The sequence below is a fragment of the Ovis canadensis genome, chromosome 25, assembly GCF_042477335.2.
Source record: "Ovis canadensis isolate MfBH-ARS-UI-01 breed Bighorn chromosome 25, ARS-UI_OviCan_v2, whole genome shotgun sequence".
Lineage (NCBI taxonomy): Eukaryota > Metazoa > Chordata > Mammalia > Artiodactyla > Bovidae > Ovis > Ovis canadensis.
In genome coordinates, this window is record NC_091269.1 from 52,399,246 (window position 1) to 52,425,728 (window position 26,483).

Sequence of the window (26,483 nt, forward strand, 5' to 3'; positions counted from 1 at the left end):
CCCCTGGCTTAGGTGGGCTTAGCTGGCAGTTTAGGGAGCCAGTGTAGGCCTTCAGCCTCAGGACCCCCCAGGGGAGGCAGGGGCAGAGCTCACAGCCCCACCCCCACCCTGCCTGCCCTCCCCGATCCCCAGGGCCCAGTGGAACTGAGGCTAGTCGGCGGGAATGAGGGATGTGTGTCCTCTCATTAGCATCAAGCAGAGCAATCTCGGAAGCCTGGGCCCTGGGTCTGCGGAGAGGAAATTGAAGACGACTTGTTACAGATTGAACTCAGCCGAACAGCTCTCCCAAACGCCAATTACGCCTCTGTTCACGGTCACAGAATAGAAACCAGACGATGGGCTCCTCCTCCCCTGCCCGTCCCTCCTCCTCCTTCTCCTCCTCCTCTAGGCTCCATGGGGCTCTCTCCCAGCTCTGCCTTTGACCCAGTTTCTCCCGCCCAGGAGGGATCAGCTGTCAGTGGCTCCACCCCCAGTAATACAGTCAAGCCCCTGTGCCCGAGCCCTCTATGTGCTGCTGGGCAAACAGCTCCCCCTACAACCTACTCACAACTTGACTTTTCTCCCTGCATCTGATTCCCTGCAAGAATCAGGGAGCCCTTTACCCCCTGGGCCACCCAGGGGTCCAGCAGGGGCCAGAGCCCACCCAGGAGCAGCCTCTCCAAGCGTGGCACACGGGCTCAGATTCACCAGTCAGTAAGCCTGAGTCTCCCTTCCACCACTCGCTGGTTTCCTGACCTTGATTAAGTTGCCACTTCATCTCCCATCGTCTGTAAATGGGCATCGTGATGCAAGCCCAGCCATTGGGTCCTGGATCTGCTTAAAAGCCAGGGGTTGCCTCCGCTGTCCTCGCCTGACCTACCCCCCCACACACGTCTGCACGTGCGCACACACACAAACCAACGCACTATATAGCTCTGTGCTTGGGCCAGACTGTGGCTCCTCTGTGAGGGTGAGCAGGCTGTCCAGATGCCCTGGGCTGTCCAGAGCTCCCTGCATCCTCCACGCTGCTCCCGCATCTCCAGTCAGACACAGCTCAGCGCTGATGTCTGTCTGCTCCTCAGCTGCCCCAGAGGGCAGCCGTGGTGACTGAAGACTGTTGATTCTCAGACATCCCATAGACTGATCAGAAGAGAAAGGTCTGCATGTTCTGAGGATGATGCATGCTTTGGCTGTGCCTCCCTCTGGCTGGTGGAGCTGCGGCTCCCATCGGGGCCTCAGAGCCTCTGACTCTCCACCCTGCCTGACTTACAGCGCAGCCCTCCCTGTCCACCCGCCCTGGTTCTCACCACTGCTGGCACTTGCCAGCCCCCGAGCACCCAGCCGTCTGTCCGTCCTCTCTCCAGACCTCTGGCTCAGCTGCCTTTCTGCTTTCTCAGCTTCAGGTGCTGGGAGAACGGGTGCCCTCTCTAGGACATGCCCTAAACTGTCCCCACAGGCACATCTGGGCTCCACGTGCAAAGCCATGCCAATCAACTAATTCCTGCACAGCAGCCTCCCCGAACCTCAGGTGCTCTTTTGAGTCTCTGCACTTCCCCTTCCTGAGCCCTGGTGCTCCCTGGGCACCCAGTTACCGCTGCCATCCTGCTCTTTCTCCCTTAAGCTATGAGCCCCGCAGGGTGTGCATCAGGTCTCCCTCCAGCCTGAGTTCCTCAGGGGCAGAGGATGAGCTGTATTCATCGTACGGCAACAGAGTCCAGGCCAGGGTGGGGCCTAAGTAGGTTGGGGAAGAATGAGGTTGGGGTGGGTACTCACAGATCAGTAGCTAAGGGATGGATGGATGGATAGATGGGTGGACACAGGGATAGGCAGTTAGGTGAGTGGATGGTGGGTGGATATAAATGATGGATGGATAAAGAAATGATGAATGAACGGATAAGTGGGTGGTTGGATAAACTCTGGATGGAATGAAAGATAAGCAGGTAGATGAATGGATGGACGAGTGATGGATAAAGTAGGGAATGGATGAATGGGTAGGTGGACACGTGGATGGATGCATGGATGAACTGATTCATTTTGGGATGGATGGATGGGTAGATGGATGGATGGGTCATTTGAGTCACAGATGAATTGATAAGATGCATTCATCACTTCATCTGGGCACTGGTATCCCCAGCTCCTGCTCCAAGAGACTCAGTGGCCAGTGGATATAGCCCAGGAAGGTCTTCTGAGGAATTACAGAGATGACCTGGATTCCTGGTGTGTGTTGGGGGTGGGTATTAGCATCCAGTAACAGCCGCAGCCAGGGAGGACTCTGTGTGTGATTCACATCTGTACTCCCATCCCCAGATCATGAAGGAGTGGCCAAGCTCACCCCACCCAGTCCTGGCCCCTCCAGGTACCACTGGGGACCTAGTCTGAAGCTAACCGATTGCTGGTCTGCTCTGGACACATAGCATGCCTTGGACAGCTAACTGCTCACAAACCATTTCTGCATGGGCCTGGCCTCATGCGAGTTTGGGGGGTTCTGGAGATGAAGGGGGCACTAACTCTTTTCTGGAGGAGTTTGTAGGAGAAACGAGAAGCCATAGAGAGGTCCTAGTGTACCAAGCAATAACAGTCTTGCCTGACACCTGCTCTGTAATGGGAATGCCGTTACGGATGTTGTTTCTACGCCTTGCACAGCCCTGCGTGCTGTCCCCACCCCATTTTGCAGAAGAGAGATCTGAATCTCAAGAATACAGCCAGGGCTGTGAGGCTCAGTGGCTGAGATGGGGTCCTCTTCATTTCACTGCATCCTTTGGCCACCTCAGAGTCTCTAAATGGACGACAGAAGCACAGAGGGGGTGGAGGTTTGGCCAAGGCCACACAGCCGCTGGGCAGTAGCTACCAAATGGGATGCCTGAGGTCTTTTGTACCACTGAGTTGCACCCACGAGTCACCTCCCATAGCCCAAACCAAAGACCTCATGAACTGGCTAGGGCGAGAGTAGAGAAGCTCAGAGGTGGGCTGGCCAGATATGGAAGGCTGGTTGCTTGGGGCCAAAGCAAAACTGGACCCATGAGACTGGTCTTGGAGACCCCTTGCAAGCCTAAAGCCCCAAAAAGGGATGTCAAAGATGGGATGCTGTGGGTGGGCAACTCTGAGAGCACCATGCGGTGGTTGCTGACCCTGTTAATTGGGTGTGACATCACGTAAATAAACGGAATAACTTGGTTAGCAGAGGGAGGCTGCTGGGCAGGGGATTAACCGATTTGCATGGCTTTCCACGCGGAGACCAGATGCTGCCCATGGCCTTGGAGGGGGCAGGTTTTAGAGAGGACACAGGAGTCAGAGGGCCTACTGCTGCCTGCTCAGAGGGTCTGCTTCTAGCCATGGACATCCTCCTATCTTCATGTGCAATGAGCTCTGTCTGCAGAAAGAGCCGTGTGTGTGTGTGTGCGCGAATGCATGCATGTGTGTGTATGTGTAGCCAGGGCAGGAGGTGCCGAGTGCAGCTGCACCTCCAGAGGAGCCTTTGGAAGAGAGTCAGGGCCAAGGGCAGCCCCACGTGCCAGGCGCTCTGCCAGGGGCCGTGTAAGCCTCCTCTTGTTTAATCTTCACCACGGCCCTGTGACAGAGGGCTTGCACACCTGCCCTCTTTCTCCCCTTCACCTCTCCCTGTCCCTTCGCTCCCATGGAGGGAGAATACTCTGATGCGTTTCTCTTTCCTCCATCCGTTTTTAAATCTGGTCTTTCATAAACCACATTGTAATAGCAATCACGGAACTCTAAAGGAAACAAAAATCCCCACCACTAAGCCATGATCTGCCATCCCCATTTTACAGGTAGGGTGACTGAGGCTCCGAGAGGGGAGGGGATGCCCTAGGTCAGTAGGTAGTTGTGGGTGAAGACGGTGTGACTCCAGGGCCCCAGCTCCAGAGGGGCTCCCCCAGCACATCATGCTCGCCATGCAGTTCTGGGACCTGGCAGCTCCTAAGACCCCTCCCGGCCTTGGCTCCAAGGCAGACCTTCACTGCAGGGTGGGAGCGAGTCACTGGTCCGAGGGCAGCTGCTGCTCCCAGTCTCTCCCAGCACCAAGGACGTGGGGATCCCCTTTGCAGCTGGTTTCTACTCCAGCCCCTGTGGACACCTTCTGCCTGTCCTGCTGGAGACCTCACAGGGAGTCACATTCAGCCCTGAAGTTCCAACTCTGCCCCAACATGCTCCGTTACCCTGGACTCCATGCCTAACTCAGCCTGGCCTAGGAAGACTCGGATGAGTGTTAAGGAAGGAAGGAATAGCCTCAGCAGCCCCTCCCCCTCTTCAGCCCCATGGCCTGGCTCTGAAGCAGAGTCTAGAAGCCTTGGCACCAGAATTCAGCCTCTGTCGACTTAGACCCCATAACTGGGTGGGGCCTGAGCTCGGGCAGGGTCCCCTCCCAGCGACGCCAGCATCCCTGAGCCCAGGAATCCCAGGTGTGGGGAACAGGAATGGCCGAGCCACAGGCACCTCATCACGACGTGACAATCACCTGGGCGCGTTGTGCTTGAGTGTGCCTTCCCAGCTGAGTGTGGCCTGGAGGCCTCTTTCTCTGCCCCCTGCTTCTGCTATTTGGCTCCAGCAGGGCTTGCTGGAGCCAGAGCAGGTGGCATGCAGACCTGGGCTGTGGTGATGGTGGTGGTTTGCGAGGCAGGGGGTGGGGGTGGGGGGTGCTCATCAATAAGGAATCTCCAGGGCCAGTCTGTCCTGACTCAGGGAGAACCAGCTCCAAGGATGGGAGCCACACACCACCCTCTTGAACCCTACAGGGCTTCCTAACCCCCGCTGCCAGCATCCAGAAAACATTTTAATATCTAACGTCATTGCCCTTTTCTAGACCTCAGTTTTTCCATCTTTGCAATGGGGCCACAATTCACATCCCATCAGAAAGTAGGCTGGAGTGGAGATTCAGGGGGAAAGTGAATGAGGAGTTTAAGAGAACTCATTAATCCTGGCCTGCCCCATTCTGTGGGTCTCCTCCCCAGGGAAACCTGGGGTCTTTGCTGCCCCGGACTCCCTCCCACTGCACTGGCCTCACTGCTGGAGCCTCACGCTGCCTCCTCTCTCTCTCCCACAGCACTTACAGAACCCCGCCAACTTCCACAATGCTGCCACGGAGTTGCTGGACTGGTGCGGAGACCCGCGAGCCTTCCAGCGGCCCTTTGAGCAGAGCCTGATGGGCTGTTTGACGGTGAGTCTGCATCCTCCGGGCCTGTGCCTGCACCCAGGGAGGATGGCTGGGGACTCATGTGCTGGGCTGCAGCTGGAGGGGAAGACCCGTCTGTATGTACCCCTGACAGGCATACACCTGCAGGGAATCTAGTCTGATGGGGAGACACATTTCTCAGGGTTACGTGCATTCTTTACACTTGATGAGAAAGACACGATCCTACTTTGAAGAGTTCCAAACTTATGAGAGTAAATGTTCCATCATACATAAAGCAGAGAGACTCTTGAAGGTTTTCAACCCTCTTTTTTACCCATTCATTCATTCACTTCGGTAAACATCTGTTGAGCTCTTTTTACAGTCGCCCACTCATCTATTCATTCACATAAGCATTTATTGAGCTTCTATTACATCCATCCATCTATCCAAATAAACACTGATCTCCCACTTATCATGCACAATCCCCTCTGCTAAGTCCTGGGAAACTGAAGATGGGAAACACCTTGCCAAGCCTGATTCCCTCTTCAATGCGGAGATAGCTGTGGGAAGAGACGGCTGAGGAGATCATGATAAGGTGGAGGGAACTCAGAGAAGGGAAGTGTTACCCATCTTGGTGGTGGGGCAGGTTGCAGAAAACAGGAAAAGCGCCACTGATACGTCTGTAGGAGTCTGATAACCTGCACAAGCCCCTGAGGATAGCAAGAATGTCCTAAGCACATGGAGCAGAATGTGCCAGTGCCCAGATGTGCGGCAGAATCCAGGAAACTGAAATTAACTCATCCTGGTAAGGGTCTAGGATCCAAGCTGGGCAGAGGCCAGGCCCAGAGCTAGCAGTTTGATTTGCCAAGCTTAGGAGCCCGCTGGCTGACAGCCACGTGGAAGGAGCTCAAAGCTTTGATTGTCCCCAGCCACGTGGCCTGTATCCATATATGTGAGGGCACCTCTGCGGCCAGTGGGGACAGCTGCTCAGACCGTCCAGAGTCAGCTTTGAAGGGAATGTGGGTAAACAGATTGCCGGGGAGCCCGGCTACCCCAGCGCTTGGGGAGGAAGGGCCAAGATGTACGCCTCGTCAGGCAGGAACAGTGGGTACAACCCAAGGCCACCACGTTTTCTGAAAAAACCTCCAGACAGGAGAGAGGCGAAAGGCCGTCCCTGCAGAGCCCCTCCTCCATGCCCGACACTGAGCTTGGCCCCGGGATGTGCCTTCTCCGCGGGTCCTCAGAGCAGACTGGTCCTGCCTTCATCCTCACTGTATAGAGGAGGGAGCTGAGAAGTGGGGGGTACCTTCCCAGGTTCACACAGCCAGTTAGAAGTGGACCTGGGATTCAGGTCGGGACCCGTCCATCTCTAGAGGGGATATTCCTGGCCTTTAGGGATGCCAAGCAGGGATGCAACCGAGACCTTCCCAAGGTTTCTGCATTTGTCCGAAGCTGACACCATCTGGCTTCCTCAGGGCCACTGGGCCAAACCGCCTGCACTTCCCAGCCTTCCTCATCCTCCATCCCCTGGGCTGCCCCTCCCTCACCCAGCTCCCTTAATCCTCTTTGTGGGATCCTGGCTCAGGCTAAGCCCCAAGGGCAGGGCCAGATGTTACTCCCAGCTGCTGGTAGTCGTGAGGAAGGGAGGGGGTAGGGCTGCCATGCTCCCTGCCCCGAGCTTGACCTTTCGAGAATGCAGGGACCTAAGGCTGAAGCCAGTGATGGCCTCGGTCAGGTGGCTGGACAGGTGGGCATGAAATGACCAGTAACTGGCCCCACCACGGCCCTGTCATTTATCTATTCATTCAGCAAATATTCACAAGTCCACACTCAGCCCTGGAGGGGCGTGCAGTGAGCAGCGTGGGCCTCTCGCAAGCAGCTTAGCTTTCTGTGGGAGAGGCTGACACTAAGGCCCATGAAGGAGTAAGTTAAGGATGTACCCCAGCGCCCTGTAAGAGGGAGCAGGATGGTGATCAGAAAGTGTCTTGAGGCAATGCAACCCAAAGAGCAAAAAGGAGTCTGCCTGGGAAGACGGGAGGGAAGGCTTGTCCAAGCAGAGGGAACTCGGGAGTTCGAAGGCCCTGAGGCTTGATGACAGTCTCAGGTGACAGGATCACAGGCGTGGGAGAGGGGTACAAGAGAGGTCAGAGGGGGGCGGAAACCAGCTGACCCCGAGGCTGCAGACTGAGAAGAGTCTGGATGTGATGGGAAGGGCAGTGGGGAGCCCTTGCGGGTCTTCAGCAGGTGAGTGGTGGGATATAATTTATGTGAGGACAAGAGCTCTGCAGGGGAGCATCCCTGGAGGGTAGGATGGAGGGATTATGGAGGTCTTCGTGGAGGAGGAAGCCCAGGGAAAACTGTAGGATCTGACTGAAGGGGGATGAGGCCATGGCTTCCCAGGCACAGGAAGCTGTGTAGACAAAAGCCCAGGGCCGGCTGTGCCCCCGGATGAAGGCACACACTTGGGTGAATGGCCAGCTCTGAGCCCCACCCCATTCCCAACCTGCCACTCAGCCAGAAAGGGGACTCAGACCACTGGCCACAGCGGTGGAGACCTGAGTGTGACTGTTGCTTGGAGCACTATAAATCCTGCAGCAGGAAAGGCTGGCAGGGGGCGCGGGGAGTGGTTTATAGAAGACACCCTCAGTGCCCACGTATCTCCCTGTTATCATCTCCTTGCACCCTTGTGAAGACCCTGCAAGAGGGCAGGGAAGGGTTTATCACCCCCTGTTTTACAAACAAGGCAACAGAATTTGGGGGAGCAGCTTGCTACAGTCCCAGGGTGGGACCGCTGCCCCCGCAAGAGCCCCGGGCCCTGCCGCCAGCCCTCCTATCCCTTGAGCGTCCTCAACCCAGCTGTGCCCCGGGAGAGAGATGGGATGGGACAGGTGAGCGATTCCAAGGGGTCTAGGCAGGGTCCCCCGCTACACACACACACAGACACACTTGCGCCCCTTCCCATCCCAAGGGCTAGCTGAGCCCTCCAGGTTGCCCTCACCCTCTCAGTGACCTCTGGAAACAATTTCCTCTGGATTCGGCTTACTTGGAGGATATAAATTAAAAACCACTTAGCCTCAGGCAATAACTGGACACATTTTTGCCATACCAGGGCAGGGCCCTGGGTTGAAGAGCCTTGGGCTGCTGGCAGTCCCCTACCCCACCCTCCCTTTCATGCCCTCTGACCCCAGGATGCAGACCTGCAACCTCTCCCAAGGAACGTCAGCCCAGGTACCACTTCCTCTTCTGGACCAGCTCCTTCCCGGGCCCTCCCCTTAGCGGCAGGGCTGACTGTCCTCTCTGGGAGTCCCTCTCAAAGTCAGACCTCTCTGGACCTGCTTCTCCTTCCTCCCCTGTGGGGCAATGTGCTTGATCTGCTCGAGGACAGACAGAAGGCTGAGGCAGTCAGGACACAGGAGAAGGGAGACAGGCATGAGAGGAGATGGGAGAGAGAAACAGAAAACCCATGAGCACAGCAGCAGAGCCCTTGCCATCCCTCCAGGGAGGGAGTCCCCGCAGCCTCAAAGTGTTCACAGTTGAGGTCGTGGGTGCACGTTCACAGACAGCCTTCATTGAGCGTGTGCCTGGTCCTGGCTGTCATCCTTGCAAAGAGGAGATTTTGTACCCATTCCACAGATGAGGAAACTGAGGCCCAGAGAGGTTAAATCACGTGCCTTTGGTTGCTCAGTATAGGATGGAGCAGGACTGGAGCAAGGCCAGTTTCCGTGACTGCCTCATAGGATGACAGAACCCAGCCACCAGCTGGGAGCAGGAACCCCTTCTTTAGCATCCCCTAGACAATCTGTCCTGTTTTACAGCCAGGAGACTTGCTGCTTTCAAAGGCAACGCAGTCCTTTATGGCAGGACTAATGTAACTGCCATATGACTTTGATCATGCCTGTTCTCTTGCCTCTGGGCCTCAATTTTCTTGCTCTGTGGCCTGAGGGACTGGACTGCCTGACCTGTAGCACGCCAAGGTCTAGGTCTCAGCCAGCCAGGTCACACCAGTCAGCCTTGGAAGCACCGCATAGGCTGGGCCAAGCTGACCGGACCGAGGCAGCCAGCAGAGGGCAGCGGTGCCGCGGCCGCGCACCACAGGCTCTTCACGGAGGGGTCTTCACACTCGTGCGGTGGGAGCAGGCATCTCTGAAACACCACAGGAGACCACTCAGCTGAGCCCACTCTCCCTACCACTGACAATCAGACCCTCCTCACGGGACTTCAGGGGGTCCTTAGGCTGGGCCAGGGAAGACGGGCTGCACGAAGTATTCTAGGGTCGCAGGGTCCAGCTTAGCCTGCTCTGCCACACTTGTGCTGTGTGACCTTCAGCCAGGCCCCGCCCTCTCTGTGTCTTGATTAAAGGAAATTGTTGGAGCCAATAACCCTTCTGAATACTGGGCTTGGGGGACTTACTGACAGAGCCTTCCAGGCCTGCAGGGGAGCCCTTAGAACCAATACCAATACCAGGCCCCTCTTGCTCAATCTAGCTAGTTTCTCTTTTTGGAACCAGAGCAACAGGATCAGCCAGTATTGGCCAAACAGAGGGACCTTTGCCTTTCTGCCCTCAACCCAGAGCCTGAAGGTTCTCAATGCAGATGGGGAGTTATGGCCTTAACCCTTTGTGGGTTGAAAAAGAAGTCCTCTCGTGGGAAGAACCCAGGCTTTGCAGCCTGACTGCCTGGCATAGCATCCTAGCTCTCTCACCCTCAGACTCCTCATCTGTAAAACAGAGACAGCCACACCACCCCATAGAACTGTTGTGAGAATTTGGCACCTCACTGCCTACAAAGCATTTACTTAGCCCTCGTTCATGGAGGCCAGCATTATTGCACCAGGGTGTCAGCATAGCCCGCAAGCAGCAGCCTTCCTGAGGCACTAGTCCAAACAAACTGCCCAGGCTCACTCACACCCACCCCAAGGCTGGCCCACCAATGAGGGCTCTGTAGTCATCATCTGAGCTGCAGTGACCCTTCTCCCTACGCTACAGTGTCTGTCTCCAGAACTGGAATACTCAACAGGCCAGAGAGAATTAGTGGTCTTGGGGCCTTCCCTGGCAGTCCAGTAAGACTTCACCTTCCAGGGACTTCCCTGTGGTCCAGTGGTTAAGAATCTGTCTGCCAGTTGCAGAGGACACAGGTTCGATCCCTGGTCCAGAAGGATCCCGCATGCCAGGGCGCCACAACTACCTGACCCCCGTGCTGCAGTTGTTGAACCCCATGAGCCTAGAGCCCGTACTCCGCAACAAGAGAAACCACCGTAATGAGAAGCCTGCGCACCACAGCCAGAGGGGAGCCCCCCGCCCACCACAACTGGAGAAAGCCCATGCGGCATCGAAGACCCAGCACAACCAAGATTCAATTTATTAATTGATTATTTTATAAAAAGGACTTCACCTTCCAGTTCAGGGGTTACAGGATGGTCCATATAAAAATAATAATAATTATATATATATGTTTCAAAAAAAAGGATTAGGGGCCCTATTTTTTCTGCCTGCACAGTGAGACTAACAGTGAGGAATAGCTGGCCCTGAGGTGGCTCGGAGACTCTGGAACGTGGTGTGTGAGTGGCAGATGGGGGTGGGGGGCTGGGCGGAGTTGCATAAGAGCCGCAGTGCAGGGGCAGATAGATCCCGTGGGAAAGAGGCCTGGGGAGGCAGAAGATTCCTGCGCCAGGGGCTCTGTGTGCAGCAGAGAAGCTGAGCAAACATTCGAACCTGAGAAAGTCCTTTTTCCTCCCTGCACAGAGAGCTCCCTGGAGATGGAGGCGGGGAGGCAGGGTCAGGAGATCATGCTGGTCCTGGAAGGAGGGATCCACTGGCTCCTTCCTGGTGCACCAAGGACACTCTCTCTGGGCCTCAAGTGTCCACAGTTTTTAAATGAGAGGGTTGGCAAAGAAAAGTGGTTTTCCCACACTTTGTAGCTCTAGGGTTCTTGCGATGAACCCCTAAAATAGAAAGCCTATGAAATGAAGTGAAAGTCACTCAGTCGTGTCCGACTCTTTGTGACCCCATGGACTGTAGCCCACCAGGCTCCTCTGTCCATGGAATTCTCCAGGCAAGAATACTGGAGTGAGTAGCCATCCCCTTCTCCAGGGGACCTTCCTAACCCAGGAATCAAACCCAGATCTCCCATATTATAGGCAGATTCTTAACCGTCTGAGCCACCAGGGAAACCCAAGAATACTGGAGTGGGTAGCCTATCCCTTCTCCAGAGGACTTCCTGACCCAGGAATCGAACCGGGATCTCCTTCATTGCAGGTAGATTCTTGACCAGCTGAGCTACCGGGAAAGCCCTTAAAGCCTATAATGGGGCTCTCTTCTAATGGCTGCCGGGGCAGGGCCAGACTCCATTGCAGCCTAGACCCTCGGAGGGCCTCGAAATGCCTCTGGAGCAGTGGTCTCTAGGGGCTCAGTGATAGAGCCTTCCCTTTCTCGGCAGAGTGAGCCCCCCATCTGGGAGCCCTCCTTTCCCAGTCAGCCATAGCCACCCCAGCTGCTTCCTAAAACGACTCCATTTTCCAAGGTCCTTCCTTCTTAATAAGGAAACCTAATTCGGCTGCTGTTAATGAGGAAGGCGGGCAGGAGGGAGTTGATCTGGCTGGTGGGCACCTGGGAGTGGGCAGGTGTGAGCCTGCGGAGCCATTCGTGAGCCATCCTAAGCACCCTGTCCCTCACTGCAGGGACCCCCGCCGGGACTGACCGGCCTCCCAGCCCCTTGCCTCTCCCCATTCCAGCACATGCTTCCAAGGTTCATGGGGAGACAGGTGGGACCTCCCTGTCTCACCTGAGATGTGCTTTCGCAGGTGCCTCCCCTGGCGGGGGGCCAGTGCTTGGCGCTGGCGATGGACCCCAGGCTGAGCGTGACGGCCCTGCAGTTTGGGGACTAGGGTCCGAGACGCTGCAGGGTGCTTGGCACGGAGCTGGCGATCACCAGGCGTGACTCTGGGGTATTCTTAGTAGTCCATTTGGGCAGCTCCAAGTTGGAGCTCCAGGGAGGTGGTGAGTCCTACTTCTGTGCCTCTCTCCAGATGTAGGCTGACTCAGGAGAAGATGATGCTGCTGGGTGGGGACTCTTCTTGCAGTAGCGAGAGTGGCGAGTATCCTGTGGTGGATATCCCTTAGTGAGGGATGGGGGAGGGGTGGCGGGCATGGGAGACTTCCTGGGGGTTGGAGATTTGGGGCGATGGAGCCTGGCCGTGGGCCATGCCAATCATGGTGGCACAGCATCGCCTGCCAACTCCCAGAATGAGGCCAAATTTGGGCCCTTGAAAGAGCAGGTCCTGGGCTTCGGGGTCAGGCCCACCTCGAGGGCAAAGCCTGGGATCCCAAGGCCTGGCATGGGAGAGGTGCTTATCAGTGTTTGCTGAGCGACTGAACAAGACACTTTGAGTCCCAGTTCTGCCTAATGTTGAGGACCTGCCTTAGTGTTCCCACCTCACCTGTGAAAGGGTGCATCCATCACTCTGGGTTCAGAGGCCTGGCATGGACAGTGACTCACCCCACCCTTCTTCCCCATCTTGCTGGCAGGTGGTCAGTCGGGTGGCAGCTCAGCAAGGATTCGACCTGGACCTCGGCTACCGACTGCTGGCTGTGTGTGCCGCGAACCGAGACAAGTTCACTCCGAAGTCTGCCGGTAGGTGACAGCTGGGGGCTCCACGGTGTCATCGGGAGGCAGGCTGGGCAGTGGACTCGAACCCAGGGCTGTCACCACCCCTGTCGGCTGGTGCCTCGGTTTGTTCAGGTGTGGTGTGAGCCTCCAAGGAGCAGCAGCTCACCTGGCCCACAGGTAGGGCCTCTCCCTCATCTCAGGGCCAGAAGGGGTCCAGGGCACACCACACCCCCCTACAATGGGCTAAAGGAAGATGCTTATCATCTTATTCCATCACCACAGTGACCCTTTGGTGCTAGCCCTATGGTCATCCCCATTTTACAGTCTAGCAAACTGAGGCTCAGAGAAGCTGGAGAGATTTCCCAGGTCACACAGCTAGGAAGCGGCAGAGCTGAGATTTAAATCCAGGCCTCTACTCCAGAGTCAGCACCCTTGACTCTGAGGCTCTGCTGCATTCATTCAGAATTTTTTATTGACTCAGTACTTTCAGGGCCCTAAAAGTTTGTTCTGAGTAGTATTCTCCGTTAGCACTCCATCATCACGTGGGACCTCTGACCCCTTAGTAAACAGAGGCCACAGAAGGTGCCTGGCAGCATTCTCTCTGCAAGGGCTTTAAGCACACCAAGGATGCAGCTTTACCTGCCCCTCCATCTTCATTACCTCGCTTAAAAGCAGGGGATGCTGCGTAAGCTTTTATTTGAACAGACCTGGACCTCCCAGCCTTATCACTTGCTCAGCATGTGACCTCTGAGCCTCAGTTTATCTCCTCGGGAAGGCAGGAGTGACAACGCGACCTACCGTGCTGGGGTCAGTGCCGAGCAGTGTCTAGATGTGGTTAACACTCTTTATAGAGTCTGAACAATTCACTGAAAAAGAACAAAAGTCAGTTATTTCCTCTGTATAACAATAAAACAGACGTTTTCTCTGAATTCGTCCAACAGTTCTTTGGAGTATTTGTAGAAACAGCGTAATGCAGATGTTTAAAGGACATTTCATGATAGGTTTTCATCAGTCTGCACAGCCCACAGTCCCTTGAACAAGGGTTTGTGCTTTACTCTATGTTTATGATGGTTCATGCACATGTGGTGGTGAAGGTCTCGTTAGCCAATAGCTGCTCTGCGATCCCTGACCCGCCAGCCTGTGTTGGGAATGTCACTAGTGTATTGAACTGTTTGCCAGACAACAGTCTTGGAATCTCATGAGTGACGTCTGTTCCTGATGAAATCTGCAATTTTAATAATAACTTAAGTCAATACAATTTTGACAGGGGAAAAATTGCTACTTATCCAAGAAGCGTATACATCCGTATTGCTCTTGAGCACTGGCTCTTTGCAGGCGCCTGACTGGGGCTGGGTTGTGCCGAGGAGGAAAACAGATGTGGTCTCTGCTAGGGAAACGTACTGTCCAGAGCAGAGATCAGCAAACTTTCTCTGTGAAGGACCAGCTCTTAAATAGTTTAGGCCTTGCAGGCAGAGCACAAAAGCAACTGTAGACAATATGTAAACAAATAAGTGTGGCTAGTTCCAAGAAAATCTTATTTATAAAAGTAGCAGGGTTTCCTGATGCCTGGTCTAGAGGGAGAGAAAATCATGGGATCAGATAATCACGGCTGTTTGCTGTACACTAGAAAGTAACACTGCATTGTAAATCAGCTGTGTGCTGTGCTTAGTTGCTCAGTCATGTCCTATTCTTTGCGACCCCATGGACTGTAGCCCACCAGGCTTCTCTGTCCATGGGGAGTCTCCAGGCAAGAATACTGGAGTGGGTTGCCATGCCCTCCTCCAGAGGATCTCCCCAGCCCAGGGATCGAACCCAGGTCTCCCACATTGCAGGAGGATTCTTTACTGTCTGAGCCACCAGGGAAGCCCAAGAATACTGTAGTGGGTAGCCTATCCCTTCTCCAGGGGATCTTCCCGACCCCCTCTTTACCAACTGAGCTACCAGGGAAGCCCAAAACTTCAATTAAAAAGAAAAAAAGACATGCAAAAAAATCATAGCTCTGTGTGTGTGTGCGCGTGCGTGTAAATTCAAGCTGTGATAAGTGCCATGAAGGAATGTCTCGGGGATGTTATGAGACAATTTGGAAGTAGGGAAGTCCTCCCGGGACCTGAAGGTCAAGTCGGAGTTGAGCAGGTGAAGAAAAGGAGGAAGAGCTACCCAGGCAAAGGGAGCAACCAGGCTTATGCAAAGGCCCTGCAGTAGAAGCCAGCATGACTTTTCGGCAGAACTGAAAGGAGGCCAGTGGTTCCACAGCCCAGAGGCAGAAGTCAGAGGCAGTTAAACACATAGGGCCTGTCTGGGGGTTGTCCTAAGACTAAAGGGAACATGGCTACATTTTCATTTTGCAAAGATGGCTCCAGCTTTTCAAAGAACAGATTGCACAGGGGAGGCTGGTGTGGATGGAAGGAGCCAGATGGCAGATTGCTGGGGTGTCAGGGTGCAGATGATGGTGGCTGGGCCAGGAAGGTCCCACCTCCTGCGGAGTAGAGTGGAGACAAAGGGATGACTCCAGGGGACGTGCAGAAGCAAAACAGAGACAGGGTTTGGGAAGAAGACTAGGAGGATGGGCTGCTCCAGAAACCCCAGCTGCTCCCGAGGCCACCGTGTTGCCCCTCCCTCAAGGGCCTCTCACCACCCTGCCAGTACATTCTGGGGCTTTCCCTGATTTTGCTTCAGTGCCCGCCTCTATGAGATACTGGGTATTGTCTACATTTACAGAGGAGGAATCTGAAGCTCAGCGAGGTCTTGTGACTTGCCGGCTGTTACACAGCTCGTAAGTCATAGGGCGGGGACTTAAAGTCGTGGCCTCCTAACTCAGGCCTAAAGCTCTGCCCCCTGCATCGCAGCTGACTCTGAAGCTGGCTGGGGACGGAAATTTAGGAGGCCTCTGTCCCCCTGGACCAGGATCTGAGAAGCTCCTCCACTTGGGATAGCCCTTTGCTTCCCTCAGGTCTCTCTAGCGAGGCCCTGCCTGTCTCTCAGTGGTATTTCCAACATTCCTGCTGCTCCTGAGACAAGGGCTTTCTCCCTGTGTTGTGATATGTGTGTGTGTGCACGTGTGTGTGTGTGTGGTGGTGGTGAACGTGTGTGTGCGCGCGTGTGTCTCCCCCTCCCCCTCCCCCACCCCTCTCTGCCTCCGCCCCCCCCCTCCAGCTCCCTCCCCCTATCTGTCTCTCTTGTCAGGAGGCCAGGCTGGGGCCAGAGGGCCGGTGGGATGAGCTCATGCAAAGGAGCAGAGCGGTGCTTTGTCAGGAGAGATGGCGGTGCGCTGGGTGTGTGGGCTCTGGAACACGAGCTCGGGCCTGGGGGCAGTGCTGTGCGTGCGTGCATGTCTGTGTGAGTGTGTGAGAGAGAGAGACAGAGACGGAGCGTGAGCGCAGAGCAGACACTGCAGCAAACCGCCAAGTCAGGCGTCTCCACGTGGGCCCCTCTGATACCCAGCCCCCAGCTCTTTGTTCTGGCGCAGCCTTTAGCCTGTGTGCTCGCACACGGAAGCACGCGCACACAGGGCAGCGTCCTCCTCCTTGGGAAGGTCCTTGGGGGCCAGGGGCCCCCCTGCCTCAATCCAGAAGGTCACCTGCCTTGCACCTCCCCTTGTTCCCCCTCCTTGACCACAGCAGGCCCGCCCTGCTCCCCAGGTTGCTGCGTGCCAGCTCTCAGCAATTTGGCAGGCAGTGCTGAAATGTCAACCTCCCTGGCTCCGAGAGGCCCACGTCTGCTGGCTATGTAGGCACCAGGCTCCAGGCAGTCGCCATGTCCAAAGTCCCCAAGAGCCCTCCGTGTGCCTCTGCCATTGTCCTTGAATGATTCAGTCCCCTGAGCTGACCCCTTTGAGCAGCCCAGTGGCATGTGAAAATAATAGAATAGGGAATGTCAGAACCCACGGGATGGGGAGCCCAAGGCCCAGAGAAAGGGGGACCTGCCCCAGGTCACAGCAAGGCGGGGTGGAGCCCAGACAAAAGCCTCAGGTGCCCACTGCCCGTCCTCACACCCCTCCTGCCTCCCTGGGCTTCTGCCTGAGAGGTGAGAGGCACGAGGTTGCTGGCAGAGTGGAAGATGTGAAGAGAGCAGCAGGTCTGGGGGTGCCAGGGTATCCCGGGGGCATCCTGGGAGAGGCAGCCAACAGGCATTTGGAGCAGGGACCAGAGAGCCCTGGAGAGAGGTCAGGGCTGGAGAAGGCAGCCCCCGAAATCCCCCAGGAAGGGGGGCCAGACTTCTTAGGGACAAGCGGAGGGAGTTGTCAGTCACCCGCCTGTGGGCTGGATGTGACCTGCAAACAGCTGAGATCCGACTGTTCGGAGGTTTTTAAAAATGCATATTAGCTGCCAGCATTCACTCTTTGCGAGACTGTACGGTCCAGTCAAATGCCTGGCTTCCTTTGAATGGCAACCTTGTCTCCCAACCTGCCACGGACTGGGTGGAGGCTGACCCCTGGAGAAGGTGCTGAGCTTCCTCCATGTCTCACACCCCAAGCATTTCCTGAATTTGGAAACCTGCTGGGCCCTGTGGACATGTGTGTTTCTTACCTCTGTCCTCTCACACACACCCTCTCATCCCAGCGCTGCAGCCTGAGCCCCAGGCCCAGGGGTGGTGACCCAGGCAGAGTGGATCACTTGCTCTGTGTCGACAAACATCTGCCTGGTCTGGTTTCTCCAGTGCACTGACAGCCCCCAGAGGAGCGGCCAGCAGACCGCGGGAGGGGGCTGAGGCTGGCCCTGGGCCCCCGGCCAGGCTGCGAGGGGAAAAATCAGGAATGCGGTGGGGCCCCGGCCCTGCCCCTACCGGTCTGTGGCCTGTGATCTGCTCAGGAGAGGCTCAGGAGAAGCTTGGGCCTCCCTCGAAACCCTCAGTCCCAGGGGATTTCTGCAGCTCAGAGACAGACCCCAGCCCTGGAGGGGGGCAATGGCAAGTGTCCCACCCCCGTTGGACAGCTGGGATGGGACACAGGCTTCAGAGGCCAGCCAGGTCATTTCACCACGTCCACCCAAGACTCTTTAAGCAGAAAGCTTGTCATAAACCATTTTCCTCTGTCACTGAAGACATTCCTTCTTGCTCCCACCTGACTGAATGGGGTGGGGGTGGGAGGGTGGAACTCTCAGATCCCCACAGTGGTGGTCACATTCCTGGCCTCTCTTGGCATCCCAGCTCCTATCTGTACCTTCACGCCTTCCCCGTGGCCTCTCTCCACCCCCTCTGCCTCTGCCCACCCCAGAGCATGCAGCCGCCTTCCCGTCACCAGCACCAGAGAGGACAAATGGCCCCATTCAGGGACACCCTGCCAGATCTGTCTAAGACAAAGCTGTGCGCAGCTCTGCGTGAAAAACGGCTTGCAGCCGCCCAGCGAGCGGGCGGGATTGGTGGGTGCAAATTGCAGGGGATTTGTGAGCGCTTGCTGGCTGCCCCCGGAGACAGCGGGCAGGCGGGCCCTTGCCCTTGAAATGCCAGGCCGCCAGGCTGGGCGCCTCGTCAAGGCCAGGGACAGACTTCCTCCTGGACACCAGCCCCCACCCCCACATCTGAGCTCAGCAGAGCTGGGCTGTGGGGGAGGGACTTGGCTTCCTTCCTCCTGCTCAGCCGCCTCTGCACTCCAGGTCAGGTCCTGCTCAGGAAAGGGCTCTGGATTTCATCACCCAGCCCCTGGGAACCGACTTGCAGTCAGCTCTGTTTAAAGGACAGAACCTGTTTATCACTCTCGTCTTCCGTTGGGTCACTGCTGTGGGAGAGGCCACGGGGCCCTCTTATCAACACACCCATTTTGTAGAGAAGGAAACTGAGGCTCTAACAGGGAAGAGACAGAGCAGTTATCTGAATTCCAGGGCTGAAGCAGGACCTCCAGATGGAGCAGTGTCCCCCTTCTGAGTAACCCTCCAGGGGAGGGTAGTACCTCCAGGGGATATGTGCCCCTTCTAAGTAACCCGGAATGAGCAGGTGGGATAAGTCGTCCTGGGCTGGTGGCCTTGGGCTCCCCCCCATTCCCCAGCTCCCCGAGGGCTGAGGCCTGGGATCCAGTGGCCTCACTCTGCTCTTGGGGAAAAAGAACCAGGGATGGGGGTGGTGGCAGAGCCCACGTGACCGAGGGTTTGTGGACGCAGCGTTCCCAGGCTGAGAAATTGGGGGAGGGGTGTGTGATGGTCCCTGGGGTGACCGGAGTGAACGAGGAGGAGGGCAGTGCCACAGAAGAATGAGAGAGGGCAGATTTGGAAATAGCTTCAAGGCCCAGGGAAAAGGGAACTATTTCAGTGGCCACTCTGCAGCCTTGAAAAGTGAGGTCCCTTAAGAATGATTACTGTACGTATGGAAATGCTTATGACATAATATTAATTTTTTTAGAAGGTAACAAAATGTCATGCTCAGTAAGACCTCAACTAGGTGCAGAAACAAAATATACATTTGGTTAGGCACAGGAAACAGGAAACAGAAGGGAATATACCAAAATGTCAACTTAGGAATCAGGAATCTATCTGGATGGGGGAAGGTCCTCAACTTTGTTTCCCATATTTTCTGCAGGGAGCATGGATTCTGCTGTTAGCAGAAGCCTCCGGGGTGGTTGTGGGTTTCTCTGGAGTTTGGCTGGAGTTGGCAGGGGTGAGGGGAGGGGAGAGCACCCTGGTCTCTAGGCTGGCTCAGCAGTTTCCCCAGCACGGCCCACTCTGGTTCCCTGAGGGCCCCGGGGGCAGGCCCCTGCTTGTAGGGGAGGCTATTCTTCCTGCCTCCCTCTCTTCTCAGGATTAGCTCATTGCTGGCTCTCCACAGAGCCGGGGTGTGCTAGGATACAGCTGCTGGAAATCTGTTTTCCAGGCCTGTCCGGAGAGGGTCGGGGGATAAGGGCATCAGCTCACCTCAGGGCTGCCTAGGGGCTGGGACCCCAACATGTCAGGCAAAACGCTCTCAAGAGAGGACTGCTTATCTTACCTGGATCCTCTCGGCTCCAGTCCAGAACCCCAGCCGGGACTCCACGCTCAGGATTGGACCACGTGATGGGGACGGGGGTCTGTGACGTGATGGGGGAAGGAAAGGCTGCTGGAGGTGTCTCAGTCCTGTGATGTGTGTCTGAGTCTGGGTTCCCCCAGGTGCAGACCCCGCCATGAAGTTTCCAGTGCAAGCGATTTATTTAGGAAGAGCCCAGAAAACACCAGTAGAGAAGCAGAGAAATGAGATGGGGAAGGGAATGATGTGATTGAAAAAATGTGATGGGAAAAGTGCCATACCTGGTATGGGGAGCTCCTGGAGATGGAGTAGAATGCACCCCTCAGTCAGCCTGAGAAGCCAGAACGAGGATGTTTCTCCAACATCTGGCACCTGTTACTGGCTGGGGTCTCCTTGGGGTCAGGGCGGATGGATGTACCCTCCAGTACATGCCTTGGCGGAGATGCCCGGCAGAGCCGCAGTGCCCGTGGTCACCCGGGGGTGCGCGGTGAGGCGTCCACACCACCAGCAACAAGCCCCTGGCCCCCTTTCCGTCACCTGCGTCTCACCCTCATCTTACCCTGCCGTGTTCCAGTCCCACTCACACTCTGATGGTATGCTTCATGCGGTTGCTTACTTATTTTGACTTCAAGATGGGAATTTGAAAAGAAAACATTCTTCTCTCTATTGCCACCTTATCTGGCAAACCAGCCTCTCTGGCCATATTTAGATGCTAACTGTCCACGTAAAGACAGTAGAGAGTGGACCCTGCGTCTAGGTAGAGCTCCAGGTGCCTACCCCATGGTAGAGTCTGGGCCAGCTCTCTGCCAGTTAAAAATGGAGCCTGGGATTCAGAAAAGTGATGCTCTCCTCCCTGAACTAGCAACATCCCCAAAATGGGAAGGGAGCCGATGTAGCAATGGTTTTCTCATCTGGTCCCGTGATCACCTTAAGCCATCTCGGGGGCTGCCTCCCCAGTCCACACTTCAGGGTCCTCCTGACAAAGAAGACAGCCCCTGAACAAGGCCGTGGGGGTCTGGGGGCCACCTTCCATCTCCGCCTCCCCTGGGCAGGCCATGCTCCCCCACCTTCAGCATCCATTTCTTCCACAGTCTTGTGCATCCAGACCATTTCTCTACCTTCACACTACAGGAACAATGATGAGGTCAAGGGCGTGGGAATGCCTCTCAAAATAAAAAAATACTCAACAGAAATGTTCAGGGCAAGGAACGATAAGCCGTCCTGTGCCAGGCCCACTCCGTGCCAAGCACGGGGGCTACACACACATATAAATGCACCCCACACAGTCCCTGCTCTTGGGGTTTGAAATCAATGCTCCCTTTCTGAGGGTGAGAAATGACAGTTATCCTACACACAGACACAGTCCTTTTCACGGCCTTCCTTGTCCAGCCCTGTGAGGTCCCCGAGACAGGCTCAAAAGTGAAAAGTGAAAGTGTTCATCGCTAAGTCGCGTCCAACTCTTTGCGACCCCATGGACTATAGCCCGCCAGGCTCCTCTGTCCGTGGGATTTTCCAGGCAAGAATACTGGAGTGGGTTGCCATTCCCTTCTCCAGGGAATCTCCCTGACTCAGGGCTTGAACCCAGGTCTCCCACATTGCAGGCACAGATTCTTAACCATCTGAGCCACCAGGGAAGCCCAAGGCAGGCTTATTCCCATTTAAAGAGAAGGAGTCTGAGGCTCTGAGGGGTAGGAAGGTGGTAAGTGGAGCCAGAGCTGTGGCTATCTCTGCTTCTCTGCTGGTGTCCCCAAGGAGGCACATGGTCTCTGGAGAGAGGCAGGACCACAGAGTTATCACCCTTCAGGCACCAAGGTATCACCACCTTCCAGCCACCGCCCAGCCTTCCACCACCCCGACCAAAGGTGCATCTGGGACAGAGGTCCTGCCGAAACAGTCTCCACCACCCCTCCCCAGGGTGCCCTGAGGATGGCATGGCTGCCCTAGAAGTTAATAAAGCCATGGGCAGCAATTAATTCTGCAGAGAAAAGAGCCAGGTAAGAGGATTAAGGAAGCCAGAGCTTTGGTTTTAAGATGGAGCTTAGCTTTCTCACCCCCAGAGGAAGGATTTCAGGGGATTCAAGGGTGTGAGAGTGAAATGGAGCAGGGACTTGGCAGAAAGTGGGCGAGGTGGTTATGGTACTTTTAAGGCATGCATTGCAAGCCATGGCCTTGTAAATACTTTCTGAGTTAGACAGACGGACAGGAATTAACAGCAGTGCAGGTATCATCAGCCTTGCTTCTTTAGACTCACAGAGTCCAGGGCAGGGCAGCTGGCTTAGGAAAAGCATCTGATTTATAGCCCCTTTCAATCATGATGATAGCAACTATCTTCTCAGCATTTTCCCAGTACGAGGCCCTGAATGCAAAATCTACAATGATCCCAGACCCATCTCTGCCCCCATTTTATAGATGAGCAAGCTGGGGTTTAGGAAGATTGAGCAATTTGACCAAGGTCAGAATTGTAATTCAAACAAGAATACCTAGCCCTGAAGTCATCAGCTGCCCTCTCCTCTCTATGTGCAGGTTGAAATGAAATGCTGGGAAGGACAGGGTAATGACTCAAGAGAGCTTGTCAAGATCACCTGAACTATGTGCAGGTGGAAATATTAAGTATTTGACAATGATTTGTCCTTGTTGGTGTGTTAAACACCTTCGCATCTTTGAGCTCACTCAATACTCACGGTCTCGTGAATGGTAAAGAGCAGAGGGCCTCACACTCAGTAAACATGCAGTACATGTCAAATGTTGTTAGCGTGGTTTCCTGGTTGGCCCCAATTCCACACGTCTTTATTTCCAGAAACTATTCAGCTATTACACGAATAGAGTAGTAGTTAAAAGCATGGACTCTGCAATAGCATGTCTGGTTGTGAAAACCACCCGGACCTCCACTCACCAGCTGTGTGACCTTGGAAAAGTCACGTAAGCTCTCTGTGCCAAGCTTGCCTCATTTGATAAAAGGGGATACTAATAATGCCTACATCATAGGTGTTACGTGAATACATGTATAGTATATGTATATGTATAGTGCTGAGAAAGAGGCCTGGCATATACTCAGTGTGTGTGCTCAGGCATGTCTGACTCTTTGCGACCCCATGGACTGTAGCCCGCCAGGCTCCTGTCCATGGGATTTTTCAGGCAAGAATATTAGAGTGGGTTGCCATTTCCTTCTCCAGGATGACTTTCCCAGCCCATGGATCGAACCCACGTCTCCTGCATTGCAGGAAGATTTTTTACCACTCAGCCATCGGGAAAGTTTCAAGTGCTATATACATGTTAGCAATCTTATTCCAACACGTTGGCATTCAGACTTTCTTAGGATGCCTCACATACCTGGAGGTAGCCTAAAGCCCTGTGCCTGACCATGTGTTGTAGTTTCGGGTCTGGAAAATAGGGAACCTCTACTTAGATAGGGCCAAAGTCAATGCCAACTGCACCCACCTCCAAGTTGGTAGATAGAGGGTGTTGTTTAGTCACTAAGTCATGTCCAACTCTTTTGCAACCCTATAGCCTGTACCCCGCCAGGCTCTTCTGTCTGTGAGATTCCCCAGGCAAGCACTTTGGAGTGGGTTGCCATATCCTTCTCCAGGGAATCTTGACCCAGGTGTAGAGCCTGCGTCTCCTCCACTGAAGGCAGATTCTTTATCACTGAGCTACCAGGGAAACCCAGGTAGGTGGTTGGGATCCTATTAACTCAATCCAAGAAATGGCCCCATCCTGAGGCTTCAGGACCAGAAGCCCACAGCTGTCTCCAAGACAGCAGAGGATCACATGGGGTTAAGACGGCATCTTCTTTTCCCCCAGAAGAGGAGGCTGGGCTCTAGTCGGGGAGGGAGACAGCCTGCTGAGTGGAGAGTAGAGAGCTGGCTGAGGCAGCCTAGATAGAGCCAGCAGCACCCTGTCTGTGCCTTGGCCTGGGAGGTTTGAGGGCCTCTGTCTCTCCAAGTCTCCCAGCAACCTTTCTCAAAAGTCTTTCAAGAGAGAAAGTGACATTTAAAGGACCACTTAATGGCCCAATGGTTAGGACTTGGCATTTCCACTGCAGGGAATAAGGGTTTGATCCCTGGTCAGGGAACTAAGATCCTATATGCTGTGCAGCATAGCCCCGCAAAAAAATAAAATTAAAATTAAAAAATAAAATACTGTTTCCCTGGTGGCTCAGATGGTAAAAAACCCACCTGCAATACGGGAGACCTAGGTTTAATCCCTGGCTCAGGAAGATACCTTGGACAAAGGAATGGCTGTCTACCCACTGCAGTATTCTTGCCTGGAGAATTCCACGGACAGAGGAGCCGGATGGGCTACAGTCCATGGAGTCGCAAAGAGTCAGACATGATTGAAGGACTAACATTTTCACTACTACTACTTATAGAGCTCTTGTTTCATGCCAGGCTCTATGCTGGGTATTTTATGAACATCAGCACTGATTCTCATGACGAACCAACCCATTTTATAGATCGGAAAACTAATGAACAGAGAAATCTATTCAGTTGCCCAAATACTTTTATGTAACAAGGCGAGGAATGAGTGGATAGATGGCACTCACCAGATAGATACTTGGACAGTTGAGACTAAAGAAAAGATGGAAAAAAGCAAGAGAATCAGGGTGATGACGTAGACCAGCCTGCCCCAACTCCAAGCCTCACTCCTTCTGTCCCTCCTTGGTTGTACTTTGTCTCTCATGGATCAGGCTCATTGTGAATGTCATGCTCGGCCTGTCCCCGGGACCATCTGGCAAGCAGGGACAGATGGAAAGACCCTGGTCAACAGACCCCCATCCTCTTGCCCCTCATAAGCTGCCCAAGTCACGTGCACAGCAGAGCAAGGGCTTAGGAGGAATCAGGCCTGGAAACTGTAGTCTTAGCCTGCAGGTTCCCAGCCTGGTCTCCACACTTTTAGTGGCCCTTGAGTCAGGTCCAGCCAGCTGCTGGAACATCACTGTCTCAGGACAAGCAGAGAAAAAGATCTAGAAACCACAGGCAGGGCAGTGTGGGACAGGGGTCCAAGCTCAGGTTTAAGGATCAAGCTGACCTGGGCTCAACTCAGCTCCATCACTTCCATGCCACATGTGACCCCAGCCATATCTCTCAGTCTCTCACAAAGCAAAAAGTACAAAGTACTTAACTCAAGCTGGCATCTCAGAAGGGCTTCGTGCATAACCATTTTGGTTATTAAGTCCTGCTTTACAGTACAGTCTCTAAAACCTACTTGCTGTGTGAGTGTATGCAAATCACCTCACTTTTCTAAGCTTGGGGTCCAAAAGATCTAGAATCCGGGTCTCCGGGCTGGAGCGGCAGCAATTCTGTTTCCTTGGCAACCCAGCTGCCTCTCAAGGGACCATCTGGATCACGTCACCCTGGCAAGGTGCTGCCCAGGCAACCAGGTGTTTGTGTTTTGCAGTGGAAGCTCTGCAAGGTGGTAATTCCTCTCACTGGGGACAGGGTGGTGGCCAGGCAGGTGGCTGGAAGGAATCATCGCTGCCTCAGTCCTGGTCCACAGAGAAACAGACTCCAGAGCTTGGGAACCCTAGCCAATGACTTTCCTTGAAGAGCTATTAACAGATGCTTCATTATATTCCTCCACACATTTTTCAGCTTGTTGAGGCTGGCCAGGTGGAAAACGCTGCCTGGGGCTGGACTCCTGTAGGGAATTCCAAAAGACCCAGTCTCACCTGTTTGGGATGAAAAGCCACTATTGTCTCTGGCAGGAAACAGGAATTACTAGTGGGAAAAATTAGGAGCCTGCCTTTGAAACAGGCACATAATTATAATAACAGCAGAAACTTGGGCGCAAAGGATAAACTGATTCACCCCTTCCACAGACGTGCATGGGCAACTATTATAGGCAGACTTCGTGACTGGCACTCAGGTAACGTTAGAGATTGTCTATATCCCTGAGAAGCTCACAGACCCGGACAGCTTAAGAAAAAACGCGATGTCAACAGACCCACATCAGCCAAGGGAGAAGCTGAAGGGGAGGAGGGGTGGTATGCAGAATCCCCTGGGGCCAGCCACTTCCAGCAGCAAGCTCTCCCAACCCAGAGCTGCTAGAAAAACCAGGAACAGTTCAGGGACACCCCAGGCTCTGCCAGCACTTCACACAAGTGAGAGCCTTGACTTTTCCAACAGTCCATGAGGGAGAGCCCTGTCCCCTTTTACAGATGGGGAAAACTGAGGCTCAGGAAAGTGCAGTCCACACCTAGGTTCACACAGCTGGGGAGTAGGGAGCTGAGATCAGAACTGGATATGTGTCCACTGTGCATCCTCTCAGGGTGGTGGGGGAGGGGACCCCACTTTCCTGGTGAGCTGTCAGGAGCAGCTCCGTCACTTGGAAGCATGCAACTGCTCTCTCTGTGCCGAACGCAATAAAATAATCTTCCATCTCTGTCCTTCTGGCTCTTTCTCTTCTTCTCTCTCCCTCTACCCATGTTTCCCCCCACTTCATGCCCCCTCCCTCTCTCCTTCCCTCTTCCCTCCCTCTCTTTTCTTCTCTCTCCGTCACAGTCCTCCCCTCTCCTTTCCTCTCGCCTTCATTTCCTTTGTCTTTCCTTTCCCCTTGGGACCGCAGCTCCATGCACCATTGGTACCGCTGGCTGCAGCTCAGCTCTGCCAGGTGTCACCTGCAGCCTCTTGCTCCATCCTCAGGTTCACTGTCCTCGGGGGCACCACCCAGTCCACCCCCAGACTGCCCAGCCCTGGGACACACCCCCAGAAATAAATGCCTGCTGCTGCCTGGCGCTGTCCCCCTCCTGAGTACCCTCAGCCGAGGAAGTGACATAATTGAATGGTTTCCCATTTCCTCCAGGCTCCGTGTGGTCCCGAGCCCACTCTCAGATGTGCCGCCCAGATGTT

At 54.7% G+C, this 26,483-nt stretch overlaps 1 protein-coding gene across 5 annotated transcripts in view; it reads left to right on the forward strand.

Moving 5' to 3' along the window:
* Positions 1-26,483, forward strand: part of ZMIZ1 (zinc finger MIZ-type containing 1) — a 240,815-nt gene that overhangs the window by 131,555 nt on the left and 82,777 nt on the right. For all 5 annotated transcript variants that reach the window (XM_069572535.1, XM_069572538.1, XM_069572537.1 and 2 more), the window contains 2 exons: positions 5,036-5,149; positions 12,627-12,732. In XM_069572535.1, the coding sequence (XP_069428636.1) occupies positions 5,036-5,149; positions 12,627-12,732 (220 nt within the window). The remainder of the gene's footprint in view (positions 1-5,035; positions 5,150-12,626; positions 12,733-26,483) is intronic.